The sequence below is a fragment of the Homalodisca vitripennis genome, chromosome 1, assembly GCF_021130785.1.
Source record: "Homalodisca vitripennis isolate AUS2020 chromosome 1, UT_GWSS_2.1, whole genome shotgun sequence".
NCBI lineage: Eukaryota > Metazoa > Arthropoda > Insecta > Hemiptera > Cicadellidae > Homalodisca > Homalodisca vitripennis.
Genome location: NC_060207.1, coordinates 146,036,202 through 146,055,802, shown reverse-complemented (window position 1 = coordinate 146,055,802; position 19,601 = coordinate 146,036,202). Strand labels below are relative to the sequence as shown.

At 31.1% G+C, this 19,601-nt stretch overlaps 1 protein-coding gene across 1 annotated transcript in view; it reads right to left on the bottom strand.

Annotated features, from left to right (window-relative positions):
* LOC124373366 overlaps positions 1-15,479 on the bottom strand; it is a 52,634-nt gene extending 37,155 nt beyond the window's left edge. Inside the window, exon 1 of the mRNA XM_046831741.1 lies at positions 15,354-15,479. Coding sequence (XP_046687697.1) covers positions 15,354-15,405 — 52 coding nt within the window. The 5' untranslated portion in view covers positions 15,406-15,479. The remainder of the gene's footprint in view (positions 1-15,353) is intronic.
* Positions 15,480-19,601: the final 4,122 nt, after the last annotated feature.

The following is a 19,601-nucleotide window of genomic DNA, read 5'->3' as shown; positions in this document are numbered from 1 at the left end:
TGATAAATCAATGTTTAAAGACATAAATCAAGGGGGTCTATTGAATAGACTACCTTTAAACTTTCAAAATAACACTGTTTTCGTTAATGAATCTGGACTTTATACTCAAAATAAAAAATTGCTTGTTAAATTTTTTCTATCTAAATGGAGTCAGTTGTAGACCTACTCAATAATCAACTTATATTCAATAACAAACATATCTTTACGATTGTTGACGAAAACAATGTGATCTGGTTTAAGGCTAAAGACGTAGCAAAAATTCTAGAATATGAAAATACTATGCAAACGATCAGAATAAACGTTGACGAAGATGATAAAAACTTCTATTTTAATCTAAATATAAGGGGGGCTATAAATAGCTTACCTTCAAACTTCCAAAATAACACTGTTTTCGTTAATGAATCTGGACTTTATTCTTTAATTTTGAGATCGCATAAACCAGAAGCGAAATTGTTTAAAAATTGGGTTACGAAAGAAGTATTACCTTCCATTAGAAAATATGGTGAGTACAAACTCAAAAACGAAAATAAGCAGTTAAAAGATGAAATAAAACAGTTACAAATTAAAGATGAAATGAAATCATTGAAAATAGAGAATCAAGAATTGCGATTGGAGTTAATGAAACCAGATCTTGTTTGTAAAGATTTTGATAAGAAAAAACACCATGTTTTTGTGTTAATTAAGAAGAATCACATGTGGGAATATCCTTATTACGTTATCAGAGCTCAGAAACGAGAAATACCAAACCGATTAAAACATCTAAAAATAAATTATCCTGAATTAGAGATTTTGTTCATTGATGACGAACCAAATTCTATCAATCTGTATAACCAAATGAAAGAATCTTTGAATATCTTATACAACGGAAATCATTTTACCACAAATATGACTGAATCTCGACTGATTTATAGAATATCTAAATTACACGATGAAAATGTTACTCAATTTTACTAAAAACTCTTGAATTATGATATTTTGTTTGTAAATGTTTTTGATAATTATTTAACCATTTTATAGTTCTTCCACATTCACATTGAGTATCTTCATAATATAATCTATGGTGATTCTTCTTTACACAATCTTTACAATATGAGTCTTTCTTATCTCTACTATAGTGATGACTATTAAACTCTGAAATTTTTTTAGTTTCTTTACATTTAAGACATTCTTTCTCTTCCAAAGTTAATTTTTCTATTTTATCATACAGCTCTTTATGATACTTCCTATAACAATCTTTACAATTATAAATAATTCCATCTTTTCTACTTTTATCTTTATAAAAAGCTTCAAAACCTTTTATTTCTTTGCACATTGAACATTTCTTTTGAGCCTCCATTTATATAGAAAAAATCTTTGACTTTCTCAATTCATATTCATAAAACTTTCCGGTTATTTCTTCATTATTTAAATCTTTTATACTATAAGTTACAGGATCTGTGTTATTAATTTGATAAATCACAAAGATTTCTCTTGACCAATTGTTCTTATATTTGTTCGAAAATGTTTGTTTTTTACTAACAATTCTTACATGATCATTGACTTTAAATTTAGTTTTCGTGTGAATTTCTGGTGGAACATACTTGAAAACGGTCTCTAATAACTCCTTTTCTGCATCCTTATCTACGTCTTTGGGCTTCATTTTGATTGTGCTGTGAACTGTATCGTTATAATTGTTTACGATTTTTTGAAGAATATCGATCCATTTAAAGTTTTTATTAATCTCAAAAATTACTTTCATTCTCTCATTTTGAGTTCTGTTATATCTCTCTACAATACTTGATTTCTCTTCGTTTTCAGTATGATAAATCTTAATGTTGTATTTTCTCAAAACTTCGTTAAATTCTTTATTTTTAAACTCTAAACCCTTATCTGTATGAAGTAGATTTGGCGGTTTGTGATTGATCTTTATCGCGTCTTTTACTATATCTTCGAAGGCTTTTGAAACATCTTTACCGTTTTTTCTTTTGATAGCTCTTGACCAAGCATATTTTGAGAAAGTATCAATAACATTTAACATATACTTGAATCCATCATTTTGATCCGAATAGTTAGACATTATAACTAAATCTGCTGCCCATAAATCGTCAATTCCTAATGTTATAATTTTTCTCTTTTTAAACTTCTTTCGTACTGGTGCATGAATTTCTCTAGCTTCAATCTCGATTTCTTCCTTATTCTTAGATTCTTTCTTTACTTGTTTTTCATTTGGATTCTTTATAAATTTACTCTTATTTGTCTTACATTTTGAACATTTTGCAGCAATTCTATACAATCCATTTTGAGTTTGAACGATTTTTGAATCTATATTTTTCGTTTTTTTCTTGCATTTGTGGCAGTGAATCAAATCATCTTCCATTTACATGTCAAAGTTTCCAAGTTTATTTAACTCATCTAATATATTAGATTTTGCTTCGCCTTTATATCCATACGGTACTGTATCGATCTTATTTTCTAGGACATTTCTCTTATCATCTTTAGCGTTCAGTGCCAGCTTGTTTATGGTGATGGTATACAAATCATGTTTATAGCTTTTGATTACTGTCATCTCTCTAAATTCTTCTTTATCTTCAAACAAACATCTCTTCAAGTTTTCGATATTTATTGTTTTATTTACAACGCTTCTCTTAATTCCTTTACACCTAACTGGATTTTTGTCTAGATATTTGTACGAGTACATCTTTGACCTCAAACCACAAAATTCTTCTAAGATTTCCCCATTTAGTTCGTCTTTGAATTTCCCTATTACCTTCTTGTTTTTAGTAGCGAAACATTCGTGATCTTTTGGATAATCGCTCGTATCGAAATCATCTATATTTTCTTTAATAATTTTGTAAGGATCACGTTTCAATTCTAGGAAGTAACTGTCTGTGTCCATGTAACACAGATTCAAATCTGGATCAAACTTCTTTAATTTGTTGTAATAAAACTCGTACATTAACAATTTTGAAAGGTCAAGAACTGAAAAACCTATGTAGATTGGCTTGTTAAATTTAACTTTCTGCTTGTACATGTGACTCGCTATACAGTTGTCGTCAAAGATGTTAAAGCATTTGAAATTTGTTTTCTTAGCTTGTTTCATTGAAAATTCTTCATTTCCTAGTCTAATATCACATCTGTTTCTCACATTTTCCATAGATTTTCCAAAAACAGAGTTGTTCATCAGCTTGTAAAAATCTTTCTCAAAGTCGCTTGTAGCTTTGGTTCTCATACTAGTATTAAAATCAATGTAATCTTTCATAAAAGGCTTCTGATCGAATGCAATAACTCTATTCACATGTTTTAACACCATTCCTTGTTCCAGATAGAATTTCAAATTTCTCGAATGAACAACATATTCAGTTTTATCCAGTAGAGTTGTGCAAAGTTTGTTGTTATAATGTTCTGGAGCAAGAGGCAAATCTTTATGATTTTCATGTAAATTCTTCGGATATTCTAGATCGACTTCGAGAATATAGCCATAATCTTCGTCGCCAGTGAGTTCCAAAATTGTTTCTCTCCATTCTGCAGTAGTGTAAGTTTTTGGATCCATCCACTTGATATCGTTGAATGGTAAATTTTGCATCAGACCATAGCCATAAAGGTTGTTTGCATCGACGTACAACAAATAGTTTTCGGGGTTTGTCTTATCAAAATCTTTTAAATATTTGTTATTTGCTTTCACATATCGTTTAATACACTGAGAAATGCCTCCGCGAATACCTTTTTCGATCATCAAATACATGTTATAATCACTAATTAATTGTAATTCTATCTGCGTTAATTTTAACATAGCATCCCAAGCAAGACTGGGAGCTGTTAAATAGTGTGCTGGATCAAGCTTATAGCAATTCAAACAAATGTTTCTGAAATTTTCAAAGATATCAGCGAGCAATAGAACATCTTGAATGTTATAGAGATCGGAGTAATTTCCTAGATTTTTTACTTTTAATTTGTTCCATACATTTAAGTAGTGTTGAAAATCTTTCTCAGATATGCTCTCGTCTGTCAAAAGTGAATAGAAATCTTGAATTCTCAATTCTTCTGTGTAATCAAGTTTTTCAATACTATCGATAAATTCATAGGGAAATATTCCTTTTCCAGATAGAATTTTAAAGATTTCTTCTTCGTCATTTGGTTGTCTATCTAGAATTGCGTTCAGACCATCTTGTATAAAATGATTTGTATGTTTGAAGTCTTCTCTCTTTAGATTTTTAGCTAACTTTTCAATAGACGATGCCATAAATCTGAACGTGTCTACGAAAGAAAACTTGATGAACTTTCTTGGTTTATCATCTTCAAACTCATACCCATATCCTGAATTTACTGAATAATTTATGTATTTTTCATCGGTGTTTGCGATCAAATCAACGTTTCCATATTGTTTAGCCAATTCTTTTATGTACAAATGAGTGTCGTAACATGACATATTGTGACAGAAAACTGGAATATTTTGAGGAAATTTGAGATTCAAGTTACAAGATAAATGAGCTGAACCTCTAAATTTACCTGTTAAATGACAATGATCTCGTACTTTTTTTCTTGTTTGATTATCAAAACCCTCACATTCACAAATATGGCAAAGATTTGAATTTTGATATGCAATTTCTTCTTCTTCGGTCAATTTCATAGGTATTTTATTCTTAGAATTATACTTTTTAGCTATGTATTTCGATAATTTATTAAGTTCTTCAAACAATTTTGCAGGAACATTTGGCAAATCTTCTTCATTTTTTGCTCGATAACATATCGGCTTGTACATACGATTGGTCACATTAGACACTAAGTATAGAGTAAAACCATATGGAATGTGCTTCTGAATCTTGGTTGTGATCGATTTTTGCGGATTGTTTTTGCATGTGGGAATCTTCTCTAATATGCTTTCAAAATCCATATAAATAACGTACGGATGGCTAAACTTCTTTTGATAATTAGTAAATTTAGTTGTTTGACCTGGAAATGGCATAATTGGCTTACAAACTTCGTGATTTTTACAAATTTCTAAATGGTCTGCTAAATCTACAGATTTGTAGAAATGGCTTAAACATCTCCTACATAGAAAATTTTTATGTCCATGTTTGGATGTTTGAGAACTCACTAACCTACTTAAATCGGTTATCAAAACAAAATGAGATTTGTCTTCTTGTTTTACATACAGTAGATCAATATTTAATTCTGCATCATATTTTTCAGAAATTTGCAACGGAACAATGTTAAATTTCTCATCATAACTGTAGATATTTATTGACATTTTCGGATACTTGTACTTAGAATTGTAACTTCGTTTTTCAAATGATTGTATATCTTTTAAGGACATTGGATACTCGAAACCTGAAAATATCTCGTCATTTACAAATTGTTCGTATTGTTTTGCTCTATCAGCATTCTTTTCAGGTTTTTCAATAGCACATCGGATAGAATAAATAAAGCAATAATCATCTTTATTTTTTATATTTATACAAGCTTTTTTATCTTTGATTTTCTTTGGTAAATCGATATATGATCCTGCGTTCATAAATTCGTGTTTATTAAGGCTCAAAATCAGTTGTTTACAGCGTTTTAATGTCCATCCAGAACCTCGATTTGGATGATTTGTCTGTTCTCGATGTGTTAATTTATTAAATTGCTTAGTAATAAAGTCGTTTATGTCAAAGATTTCGTCTGCTTTTATAGTAAAGTACATTGGACAAGTTTGTGTTTCACCGTTCACTAAAGTTCTTTCGTATTCGCATTCCAAAGAGAGATAACCCTTCATATTTTTAACATTTTCTTGAAATTTCTCGATTAAACTCTTAATTTCTGACCGCATAATTGATAGATATTTGTAAATTGACATGGAATTATCGTTTAAATTTGTTAAAATGTATTGCTTGAAAAGACCGTGTATTGAGGATAAAACTTCTACATCAATGATATTTTCAGGTTTCTCATTAAGAGTTTTGTCAATTTCTTCGATCATTTCAGACTTAGTTTTATCGTTTGTTTCAATGGACAATTTCTCAGCGATTGATTGAATTTTTTCATCTTTAAATAGATTGAGATCTTTTTTACTTTCCTTAAAATTTTTCTTTAGTTCACGCAATTTTTCTATATTATACATGTTTTGGTGATCGGCAATTTGATTTTCTTTAGCCCAAGTCTTCAAATAATTTAATTCTTTTTCATAAATATCTTTGTTTTTTAGATGATTGACTTATAATGTCGGGTAAAATGATGTTCGAAAACATCTTTTTTGCAGTACGGGCAGGATATCTTTTTCCTCTCCATTTAAATAGGGAAAATTTCTTAACTAATAATTTGAAAAAGTATTGATTTTTACTTGAATTTGACAGAAATCAGCACAAATTGTAGTAAAACAGCTGTAGATTCTTCTATTTATTATAGAAAAATCTGTAAACTAAGACTTAAAATTTTTGAAAAAATAGTATAATTATAGGACAAAATAGTACTATATTGGTTTGTAGGGGGCAATTTAAATTCTTTATACTATTTTTTCAATATTTTTTTCTTATGTAAATGGAGCTACTAAAGGAATTAAATGAGGTTGGTGATTTAAAGTTCAAAGAATATAAGAAATTGATTGATTTAGAAGAAAATAAGAAGTATAAAATTGTGACATTGGATAAAATGAAAGATAAATTCGGGCTTACAATAATTGCCGAGTTGGAAGATTATAAAGTACACTTACCGAACAGATTTTTGACTGTTTTGGATGAAAAAAAGATTAAAGAATTGAATAAAAATGATAAATTACACTTGATTGTTACTGGAAAGAAGACTATTAAAGATAAAGACTGTGTTACAATTAACTTTGTAGAATAAAGATTTTTCATTGAGATTTCTGGATTTTTTCATTAAAATAGCTTAAGAAATTAGAAGCCTACAATGAACAGTAAAACAGCTATAGATTCGGTTATTTTCCATTCGTGGTTTCCTGTTAGATTTCTTAGATTTGTTTATGGTTCAATGGACAGTATTTTACATTGATTTTCTGACTGTCCCAAAAGTGAGCCAGAATCGGCATATTCATATCTACTTATATATATATATATATATATATATATATATATATATATATATATATATATATATATAGTTTTTTAAATCATTAAATCATTAGATCATTAAATCATTACTTTTTATGTCTGCATTATAATAAACGGCCACCCACACAATCGAATGATGTATATTATTAAATAAGGGTATATTTCTTTGAATGATTTATGTAGTCAGTAAATAGACATATTATAATATGTTAACGATATTCTGTATTTATACTTTATGTGTACATTGTGTAAATCTTGAATAAAGTTAATATGAATTGAAATGAATAACGAATCATAAACATTCACCAGCTATTTTACATATATAAAAAATAGCTGAACAATATGGTTGCTGTATTACAAGCAGCCACCAACACAATCGAATTACGATTCGAATCATTGATATCATCAATATTCATGACCATTTAAAAATGCTGAAACAGGGTTCCCACCCAATCCTATTATATTCACGGCTCTTTCACGGTTTTTATGGTACAAAAATAACAATTTCATGGTCGATACTTTTTATAAACATTACGAATCAAAATAGAAAAGATTTATTTACACGGAGTGGTCGATTTCAGAGTGCATGCAGTGCCTAGACCTCAGCACTTGGGTGTTCTCACGTCTCAACTCAGCTAGAATACAGCTGTGTTTCGTTTCTCAGACGCGGCGAAATGGTGAGACTATAACTTTTCCTTCCTAATCTACTAATAGTAGGTAGTGGTATGCGTTGTATGGTATGGTTTGCTAAGTAATGAGCACAAAAGGAGATAAAATTTGCCACTTGTATCATATCAGAACTCTTACTAATAATCGCACCATAGGAGCGGTTCACACGAATGAGAATTGAGCAAGCCTAATCACAACAACTCACGGCGATCGGTTCTGGGGCGATTTAGAGCGATTTCACACAGACCAAAAACTGCCGACGGAATGCAGATAAGAGCTGTTGACTGAGGCAGCGATATCGCGGGACCCTTTCAGATGGCGAACGCAAGTTGCGGTGTTCTACTGCGACTCAAGTTCCCCTTCTCCGCTTCATTCAGCAGAAGTCTCTTGATGAAACATCACTGAAGAATATTTTTCATAATGCTTCGCTGTTTCGTGATTTAAGGTGACACAGAAGAGACTGAAATGTGCCAAGACAGTTTATAGTTTATTTCATCTTGAGTTTCAGGTTTATATCATATCAGTTTTATCTACTGCACTTAGAGATAAAAAAGATCCAAGAATTTTAAAAGCTTATTACCAAAAAATCATTCAACGAACAAGTGTGGAATATTAACTTGTTTCTTGATTCCACGACAAAAGGATTACACTCTACTTCTATTATAAGCCGGATTATACTCTACTTCTATTATAAGCCGTTCAAAGTTTAAGTCGCACATTTTTAACAGTAAAACAATGTTCATATCTGAAATGAACTGAAATAAAACACTTGTATTCAAGCTGAGCAGTGACATGAGAACCGGCAACGCCATAAGTGCCGAGTGCTGGACCACTGCACACGCTTGAGGCGTGTTTTGGTGCTGAAACACTGAAATCGGCCACTTCGTGTGAAAGCACTGGAGCTCACCCATTGTTTGTAACTCCATAAATCTAACAGGTGAGCAGTCGCCGATAGAGAGCGAAAAGCTGAATTCGGCGTTTTGTGAGACCTAAGTAGTGTATTGAATCACATTATGAAGGGATTCACACAAGCGAGCGCGAGATGACCAATCGCAGCTGACCGCAACATGCTGACACGACAATCACAAACAATAGCCCATCTACAGGATCGCAGCCGACAGCAACAACATAGCACATATGCTGGAGCATTGGCATGATTCAGAGGGACAACCCGCAGCCAATCGCCAATTGTAGAGAATATGACTCAACTCTTCTTGTAATATGAATACCAGTGCGTGTTCGAGATAGAACTGTTTGTAGAAGAAATTATGAACAATCTAACCATTTTGTACATCACAATTATTAATGTTTCATAGCAATAAATATTATTATGTATATTAATTGCCCGCTAAAATAAATACTCATTTTTCATTTTATTTTTTTATAAGGATAAAATGTTAAGATATTATAACTGATAACACTAAAATGTAGAAAACTACTAAAAATGAAAAATTAACATATTTTTAAAACTGAACAAAGTAAAATTCAGTCAAGTACAATCGTAATCCCACTAATTAACACTGTACTAAAAATGTACAAGGATCAATGTTAAACCAACCAACATTTATGAAGACAAAAAGGTAGGGCTCATAGTTGATGATGACTGATTATTCATATAGATTTTACATTATTTTCTTTCTTTCGTCCAAAGTAAGCATTTTAATATCTAATAATAATAATAATAATAAATGCGTTTATTTTTTCTCTTTTTTTAAATACATGTAAATACAGTATACAACAATATACAGATTACAGAGAAAAAAATATACCAACCCAAAAAGAAAATAATCTTGCACTTGGGTGGGAGCCATCATCAGCTTCTTAATTTAATTTAAGTTCTATAATAACAATATGAAAATACAACAAATAATAATAAACAAACTAAAATTACTCTTAACCATCAAATTAACACACATTAATTAGAGAAATCCAACTCAACTTCAATATAAAAACATACATTTACAATTTATAAAATAAGAACAAAATATTTTTACTGAACAACTAAATATAAATTTTCAATATCTTTAACACTTCTACTCAATAACCAAACCTTCAGCCTCTTTTTAAAAATAAATATAGATCTATTAATTTTAATTTCACTTGGAATTAAATTAAAAAACTTATAACTTAAAAACACAAAACATTTTTGAAACAAAGAACAGTTTGGTTTAGGCAATCGCAAATACTGTTGATTACTGAGTCTAGTAGAATAACCAGAGTTGTCAATAACGGGTCCACTGTTACCACTTAGTATGAAAAAAAATTACTAAAACTTTAAAAACATATAAATATCTTAATGGTAAAATAAAATTTCTAACAAAAAGCGGAAACGAATGTTCTCTAATATTAGAATTACATATCAATCTTATAAATTTTTTCTGAAGGACTATTAGACTAGATAAATTTGAAACATATGAACTACCCCACAATGACAATCCATACTCCAGCCTAGAATTAATCAATGAAAAATAAGCCAGTCTCATAACTGAGGGAGGACAAACTGATTTCAAATGAAAAAATGCCCTAAGTGATGACCGTAGAGACTTTTTCAGAGAACCTATATGAGGTTTCCACGATAAGTTTTTCATCTAGAGTCAAACCCAGATACTTAATCTGACTACATTTATTAATTACGCCACAATCACACAGATCCTTGCTGCAATTTATTGAATGTATTCTTAAGGCTGTGCCAAAGTTGCCGGATTGGGACAAAGAAAAAATCATATATAATGTTTTTGATACATTCAAGGATAATTTATTACAAGCAAACCATATAGATATTTTATTTAGGTCATCCTGCATCCTTGAATATAATTCATCAACTGTTGACGCACTAAAGGAAAATGCTGTGTCATCAGCAAATGCTGTCACCTTACCATTGAAATTTCCAGAGTAAAAGTCATTAACAAAGATTAAAAACAAAATAGGCCCAAGAACTGATCCCTGGGGGACTCCAAAATGTAGACTTTCCAAGCAGCTGGTGCTACTGTTTATTTTGACGAATTGCTGTCGACCAGTTATATAGATATATTATTACAAATTTTAGTAGATAATATTTAAATCGCATGCAAGAAAAATTAATTTGCTCTTTTAGCAAATCAAAAAAATAGTTGCATTTTTTATTAATTAATTATATGTTAAGCTAGAATAAAGCAAGAAGTTTATATTTCAGTAGTAATTTTAAAAAGTAAACAATAAAATTTTACCACGCAAATTAGTACCAAAAATTAGGTGTAATTTTGACATGCTCCCCTTAGTAAAATAACCAAATCACTATTAAATGCACTTTTCTTGTCATTCAAAATTACTAGTATTGGTGGGAAAATCTACTTGAAAAGTACTTTAAGTGTATAAATTAAAAACAATAACAAATTATCAAGTAAACGATTCATAAGTGAGAGTATATTTTTCTAAGATGATCTATCTGATTATAAGTGACAGAAACAAAAAATAAAAATCATTCAAAGTATTGATTTAGTAGTTAGTCCACAGATATCATGAAATAATTAAAATTTAAAATGATAAAATATTGACATCATAGTTTACAAAAAGTAGGCTAATATTTTTTATGAGTATGCTCATTTTGTTTATGAGTAAATGAGCATCTATGGACTCCTCTACAACCTAATCCACCAAAATCCATATTTCGAAAAAAGTTTTTACACCCACAATGTTTGCCAATCAATTGCAGCAACTAGTAATTCATTGTAGTCATTCAGTCAAATTCAGTCAAAATTCACTGTAAATCATTGTGAACCGTTCAATGCTCTCCCAAACACTACTATGTCGCCGATAAAGTGACATGACGCTGTCGGCTGCCGATAGTGGCAATTGTTTACGATCGTCGCTTCTACACACAGGGGTTGGCCAGCTAGCGCTCGGTTGAGTAAACCGCTCCATTTAATCTGGTACACTAGTAAATAGCACAATGACCAATTAGGTTTGCGTGATTCTCACTCACGTATGAACGAGGCCTTACGAAACTCACGGTGTGACGCATGTTGATTCACTTAATCGCAAGTAGTAGTGATTTTCACGGTTTTACGTTAAATTCATGGCTTAATTAACGTTTTTCACGGTGAACGAAATTCCCATCTTATTCATGGTTTCACGATTTTCACGGTCAAGTAAGGACCCTGAGAAATCAAAATGCTGGACCATATTACGTAATAGGTAGTTCAAATAACAATATAATTCTACTGGTTTTAAATCTTGAAAATAAATATATTAACAATAAACAAAAACACTATTTATATTTACAAAAGTTTACAAACAAAACAATAACATTAACTCACTTTATTGGATTTAGGATCAATGTGTTTGATTCCTTGTGAACCAAGGAACACATATACGTCATTGTTCTTGCCGCCATTAGTCATTAACCAAACACGACTTAACTTTGAATTAATTTGAACGATAACATCAAGCTCAATTACGTTACAAGCTTTTAAAATCGTATTAAAGAGAAGCTATAATTTTATATGTAAAAGAAATGTATTCGTTACAGATGACATAAAATGAGAACAATTTAATTTAAATTCTGTTTGAACAGTGTAGTACATTCGCCAATCTGAAATGCTATGTCTGTAGGTACTAATGCCGTCAAAAATAGCACATGATATTTTGTTTATTTATAATACCTAATTTAGAATTATAAAAAAAGCCTTCTAAAAAGTTTTTTTTTACAACTTCATGTTTGTTCTGATCTTTCTTACAGCGAAACACTATTTGATTTCTACCTTTAATTCCGGTTTTCATCTCCTCACTAGAAACAGGAGACTTCGGATTTAACCATTTAAGGAGTATGGACGTCATATGATGTCTTCTTTTGATTTAGGCTAAAATGAGTAATGAATGAAATCCAAAAAATTACAAAAAGGAATATAAAGTTAAAGTCTTTAAAATCTCTTAAAAAATGTTTATTTACATATGAAAGCTTAATAATAAAGGACTATGTGTTCTACAAGTCAATATTTCAGTACTTTTTCGAAACCAAATGTCTTATTTCCTCACTACGGCAGACTCGTTCGAGGAAATATTGTATGCCATTTGGACAACATTAACAAACTAGATGGTTGCTCAACAAATATAAGTCACTCTCACAAGATAAATATGGCCACAGTACGCAGTATACAAGGAATGGCTATTATAATGTGGTATATTCTGACAGCAAAGCGATGCACGATCAATGCAACCTTGAGTCAGTACCTTCTATCAGGTGGCAACTGCAATCTGGTGGTAAAATCAGATTACAAGTGAATCCGAGCCTAAAAAATGGAAGTTAAGTATGTTGCCGATAGATGGAACCACTTTACAAACTAATCTACTAAAAGACAATCAGTAATAGCAATGCATTTACAATAATACAAAAATACAGAGGCATATGACGTCCGTACTCCTTTGGGCCATTATATGAATATAAGTCATATGACGTCCTTACTCATTATGTAGAGTTTACACACACTCCTTAAAGGGTTAAAAGAGCAAGGTCAGTCTAGTAACCATTTAAAACATTGTTCAATGTTTAAAAATACATTTTGAGACAGTAATAACATGTTCACTGCCATTGTTCTTGCCGATAACACTAACCTACTCAGTACATAAATGAAATAAAAAACAGCTGGCAATGATTAATTTTAAATAACTATAGGTCAAATGTTGTATTCAATAGTATCGAAATTTATAATCGATAAACATGAATCGATTTTGTTGATGACCGCTTATTACACTGCAGCTGAACAATACCAAAATATGAAATGTCTATAGCGTAATTCGGTTTATCATTTTGGTTTCTTATTGTTTGGTAGTTAAAATAATAAGAAATATACAGGATTCGATTGTCCTTGTGGCCGCTTATCAAATTGCAGCCAAATGTTAAGTAAAAAATGATATTTTGTTCATGAAACTACCTAACTTACCTAAACCTAATCACCTGACCTAATCAACTTACCTAAACCTAATCATATCTACCTAAGGACCTATCACCCTACCCGAGGGCCAATATCACCCTACCAGAAAGCTAACCACAGGCTACATTAGAAGCAATCACTCTACTGACAGCCTACCACTATTCTTCTTCTTCTTCTATGGGACGGCCTATTGCTAAACACTTAAGCCTCAGGAGCCTTTTGCACACTCCGGAAGCACACCATGAAGCCTACCAGTCTATGATTTCAGATTTCTGCAGTTCCACAAACCGCCGAAAACAACCTATAAGGTCCTCCTGGGGGAATTCAGCACCGTTGTCCAAACTACCAAAATGGCAAACTGGGGTAGGGTACGATAAGCGGACCCGGTTTTTTTATATCGAAATTGGCAAACGATATTACTTAATCATAACCATCGATATAATCAATCGATACTGATTAATTATTTTTAACAATTAATCAAATAATCTATATCAATAGATGTAAATACTTTTAAATAATACTCTTAATGTAACATTTCAATTTTATATAAGTCACATTTGATTATTAAAAATGACAGTCAATTTTAGAAAACTAAACGACATTGTTTTGGAAGATGATAAGACATGTTTTTCATGACTTCAACATGTTGGAATCGTGCGGAAAAACCCATTATGTGAAATTTGTGGGAAAGAAACAACTGTAACTGTGAGAGGAGCAAATATGGTCGTCTTCAGTTTTCCTAATTTTGGTTATTTTATAACAACTTGTTTGATCACTGTAAATATTAGATTCATATTTAATTTAAAACATATGATTGTTATTGAAAACTATAGATACTTTATATCGATTGATAGTCTAGGATTTGAGATGCGAGCATCGATGATTACATTCTTCGATATAAAAAAACCGGGTCCGCTTATCGTACCCTACCCGCAAACTGCTCCCTTGCTACTTCGGGACAATCAAAGAGCAAGTGTTCAGCAGTTTCATCCTGCTCATCATTCTACTACACTACTCAAAATGGATTTTCACCAGTTAAGAAGAAATAATTTTTAAATTTCAGACAGGTAATTCCTCAATTTTATTTAATTAATATTGTTACCCTAGCCACTTATTACAACAATTTCTATTCAAAATATTAAAATGGATTTGTACACTAGAAGCCTAAATATTAAAAACTCATTTTTTGTGTCCAAAAACTTGTAGGCTTAACGAAGAATTTTAAATCGATTTGTTCGAAAAAACTTTATTTTTTAATTATTACAACTAACTTATTTCAGTTGTTTAATCTTCTTCTACACCTTAAACATTATATTATATAGGTACACTGTACTGTCTTTCCTATTACTCAGCAAAATAACTTTTAAAATGAATTGATCATTCACATTGCAATTCCCAACCATGACGTCACATAGCTAGTTTGTAACAAAACAAAGGAAATCGTGTTGATTGTAGCGAGCAAGATTTTGTCAACAGTTTTAAATTTCTACGCTTCATTATTCAAGTAAATGTTGTCTCAGTTATATTTTCAATATTGAAGTTTACTGCAGAGTAAGTATATACCACATGAGAGATTGCAGACAGCAAATCCAAAGTTAGCTTGGCGCGATATAGCAGACGCCATCCGTGTCACAACAAGTAGCAGCCGACAAACAAGTCTACTTGTTCCACAGGAAGATGCAATATACATTTCACACGATTTTCATAATTAAAAGAAGTGTATACGTCTACAATTCAATAAATAAGTGCTTACCTTCATATCTATTAATGCCATAAGGCGTGTTATAAGTAGTAACTACACTCATTCTTGACGGTAAACAACACTACATTCATATCTACATTCAACTCCAAACGCGTTCCCCTGCTTCACGGCCTGGTCTGGTTCTTCTCTTTGCAAGACGGACGAACCTTGCAACTTGTATAATAATGATTTCCGCCTGTGACTTTTTTAGCTGTCAATATATTTATGTACTATAGCTAAAACATTATGTTTTATATAAAATATTAAATATTTAAAAGTAGATACAAATAAATAGCAGATTTTTTGAATTTTCATGACAATTCAAATGTGAATAGAATATATATATAAAATTATACATTATAATATAGATTCACTTTTGATTAAATATCAAGTTTACCTATTATGACTTCATTTTTTTTTAAATCGTGTTTTTATAAATACTACGGACAATTATAAGGAACGATAGTTATTCTCAGACTTTGTATAGTTTCAATATCAGAAAATGATTATCCAAATACGGAAAAAATGCTGTTGAAATGGAGGATCTTTCTACTAATTCCAGAGTAACTTATAACGAAAGCTTTCAACAATCATTGTGGGTTATGGCCTCTAGTGCTAACATAGACAATTTTCTTACAAATCGAAAAGGTACCCGGTAAAATCAGTATTAAAATACATTTGATTACCTTTTATATTTAATAAATACATTTTAACAATAAAATTTAATTCAAACAAATTCAAACGTTTTATTAGTCATTTTACATTGTATTCAAATGACAGACGACAATAATTAGTGTAAGATAATTAAGAACATACAAAAGTAAATGAAGGGTTTCTAAGAATTTATGATATACCATTATCAAACAAAACCTTACAGATAAATTACTCTTTATACGTAACAAATAACTTCAAAAGTGCTGAAAATGTGTTTTTAGTCTCAGTCCAGATCTACTTTCAAACAAAGGTAGTGTTTTTTAGGAGTTGGTATATGGCTAAAATTTCTAAGACAATGCGTCTGAAAATGAAAAAGACGCGTGGTGGTCTTCAGAAAGGATCCAAATTCCATGATGGGTAAAATATGAAAAGTCAACAGGGGGTTTTCAATAAAATAAGCCTTGGCAAGACTACCACTATAACTTTTTAATTGCAAGATGATTTTAATTGTCTTTTTCTGCAAATGGAACATATACTGTGTCAACTCACCTAATTGGGAGGCCATATATAATATGAGGGTAGGTAGTAGTTCTTTAAAGTAACGAGTCTTAGGAATACGGAAATACAATTAAATTTTTGGACACTTTAGGTAAAGATGTTGGGTGATGGTAACTTAAACTATCATCTACAATAATGTTATGAAAAAATCAGTTAAATTGGTAAAATGGATTTTAATACTCCCCATAAAAATGCGGAAACCAACATTAAGTTTCACATTATCTTGGCCTTGTATGTGAAAGTAAAATAAAAGATTTTGTGCTTAATTATCCTCTAGCCACTGCAGAGCATAACCACTTTAGACCAATGTATTAAATCCAGATATTCCGGTTCCTGTGAATAAATGCTAAATGAAGTACAATTTACAAACATGCAGATTTTATCACCACTTACATTACTTGAGATATCAGTGATCAAAATAATAACAGAACTGAACCAAGGACCAACTGGTTGAAACTAATAAAAGAAAGAAGATTACTTAAAGTCTACATCAAGTATCGGTATTATATAAGATACTTCACTGAGTAATTAACATTCTTTTGTTAGGACTTTTCAAACATGACAAACAATCTAGTAAAAGCAACATTTGTACTTGTAATGATAAATCATTGAATATTTTAATACCTATTAGTCTAAAACTGTGTATTGCATGATACAATATTCATATTTAGAAATATCGTTGTGTAGTGACTATCCTTCTTTTGAAAGGCAAATCTTCTGGTTTCATCAACCCAGAGAAATATGTACATGCAGTGACTGTGCGTACAAGCGCATAGACCACAAAATAAAGTATATTCTAGGTGAAAAGGTGTTCTCATTGTATCATCATCATCAGGTGTCTCTGATATCGAATCGATGCAGAAAGTTCGTTTTAAGCTTTTTCATAGCCATAATGTTTGGATATTTTCAGATGTTTGTGGACTCCAAATATCAAGAGTGAAGTTTGTTACAGTGTCATATTTCAGACTCTGAACTGAACTCAACATTCTATTGAATCAACCCTTCCCATATAGCTCTGTTATGTGCAGACTATTTGATTGGTTTGCCGTGCTTTGAGGTCGTGATTTAACATTGTAGTGCACTAAATTGGGCACTTAATAATAAGATAATTATAACACCTTTTTCATCAAAACACATTAAGATGTGTGGTCTAGGTGTATCTGTTGTTGAAACAATATAAAGAATGTGTTTTGAGCTTCTTCGTCTTCGAGCTTTTTTGGAACTTCGACAGACCTGGACTTCAGATGCCAGAAATCAAGTATGTTACATTATCATATTTTAGACGTTTATTTATTTATTTATTAATACATACGGCAATCGCCATTTTACAAAAATGTTTACAACATAGTGTTCGAAATATTGATAATACACTTTTCATGCATAGCCACTTACATGCGATATTAGTACTGCTGGACTAGCCATGGCTACAGAACAATTGAATATGGTATACATTTAAAGTTAATAAAGTAGAACATCAAAGACAAGATACAAAAAGAGATAACAATGGTCAACAAGATGATTACATAATAATGTACATGCTAAGTATATGCAACTTGTGCATCAAAGACAAATTGAAAACAAGGTAACAAGATAATAACTACATGCTTCATGCTAAGCGTGTGCTAACTCTAGTGCATGGGTCAAGCAATATACAAGACAAAAATCAACAAAACAACCACATGCTAATACTAATACTATAAGTGCTATAATTACATGTTATAGGTGTGTGCTGACGGTATAAACTATGAAGATTTAACAATGAAATGACAAAACAATATAGAACAAAAATAAACAATATAACAAAATACTAGCAGGGATGAGCAACCAAAGGTAGACTCTTGCTTTCAATGTTCACCATGCTCAGACACCCAAGAGAAGACCCCCCTCCGAAACACCAGCATGGATACGCCAAAGAATTCCAACTGGTGGGCAGCATTTCCCAAACGCAGCAGACGTGGAATTACACTCGTTGCAATAGCCGGAAGGTGCAATGGAGCTGAACTCAATATTCGCCTTGCTTCATCTGTCCGCCCACTCTTGTATCCAGCATCTATCTTTAATCTGTACAGCTGTAGTAAACAAATGTGCAATCCCTCTAGTTAGCATAGCTGGCTACAGGCCGTTTTCTCTGAACGCTCTCGTATCCATCATCACTTGATAATGTTATCCAAGAATTTTTTTCTTTATAGTTAATATCTATTGTGTCTCATAGGTGCTATGGCCTAGCTGCGTTTGTTATTTAGAAGTAATATAAGAATAATTACAAACACTTTATTAGTCCTACAGTTTTAAGGATTTGCTAAGTAAACGTAGCTCAGCTTAGCCTTGTTGCACGGTGATGTAAAAATAAACACATTTTATTAACATTTAATCTCTTATTTTCTTCTCACAATAAACCAAAAATGAATTATCTGATTTGATAATTAACCGTAAACAAGAATGATGACATTATATATATATGCAACTTACATTTTATATTCCTTTAGTTCTTAAGTCATTACTTTCTTTTTCTTATGGACACTTTTAATCTAATTTTAAATTTTGCTTTTTACATGTTATTTTTTATTTAAAATGTAAATGTACCTATTAAAACATTTTTCTTTTATGGCTTTAGAACGTGTTTTTCAATTAATTGTAATTTGCCTTTGAATTGTTATGAAAGCTTAACCTTCTAGAACAATGCTTTGAAAAACCTATAAAATAGCTAGTAAAAATAGGAAAAAGTAAAAGTTTACTTTCTAGTTTAAATATTATATTCAAATGGCCATTTTTGGGGGGTTTTTATCTATTACTAATTAAATGCCAGAACTCTAGAGTCAGTTCAGGTCACCAGGCAAAAGAGCTGTAGCAGAAAAAATAAGATAGTAATGCTGAAAATGAGAGCTGCCAGACTTTTGTTTTAATCGGTGATTGGAGTGGCAGTTGGGAAATCCATATCCAGGTAAATTGAATGTAAGAGGGCTACCGATAAAAATAAATTATTAAGCAAACTGTTTACAAACTCTGGGTAAATGAAAACTCTATTTTGATTCTGCTTAATAAGTTGGA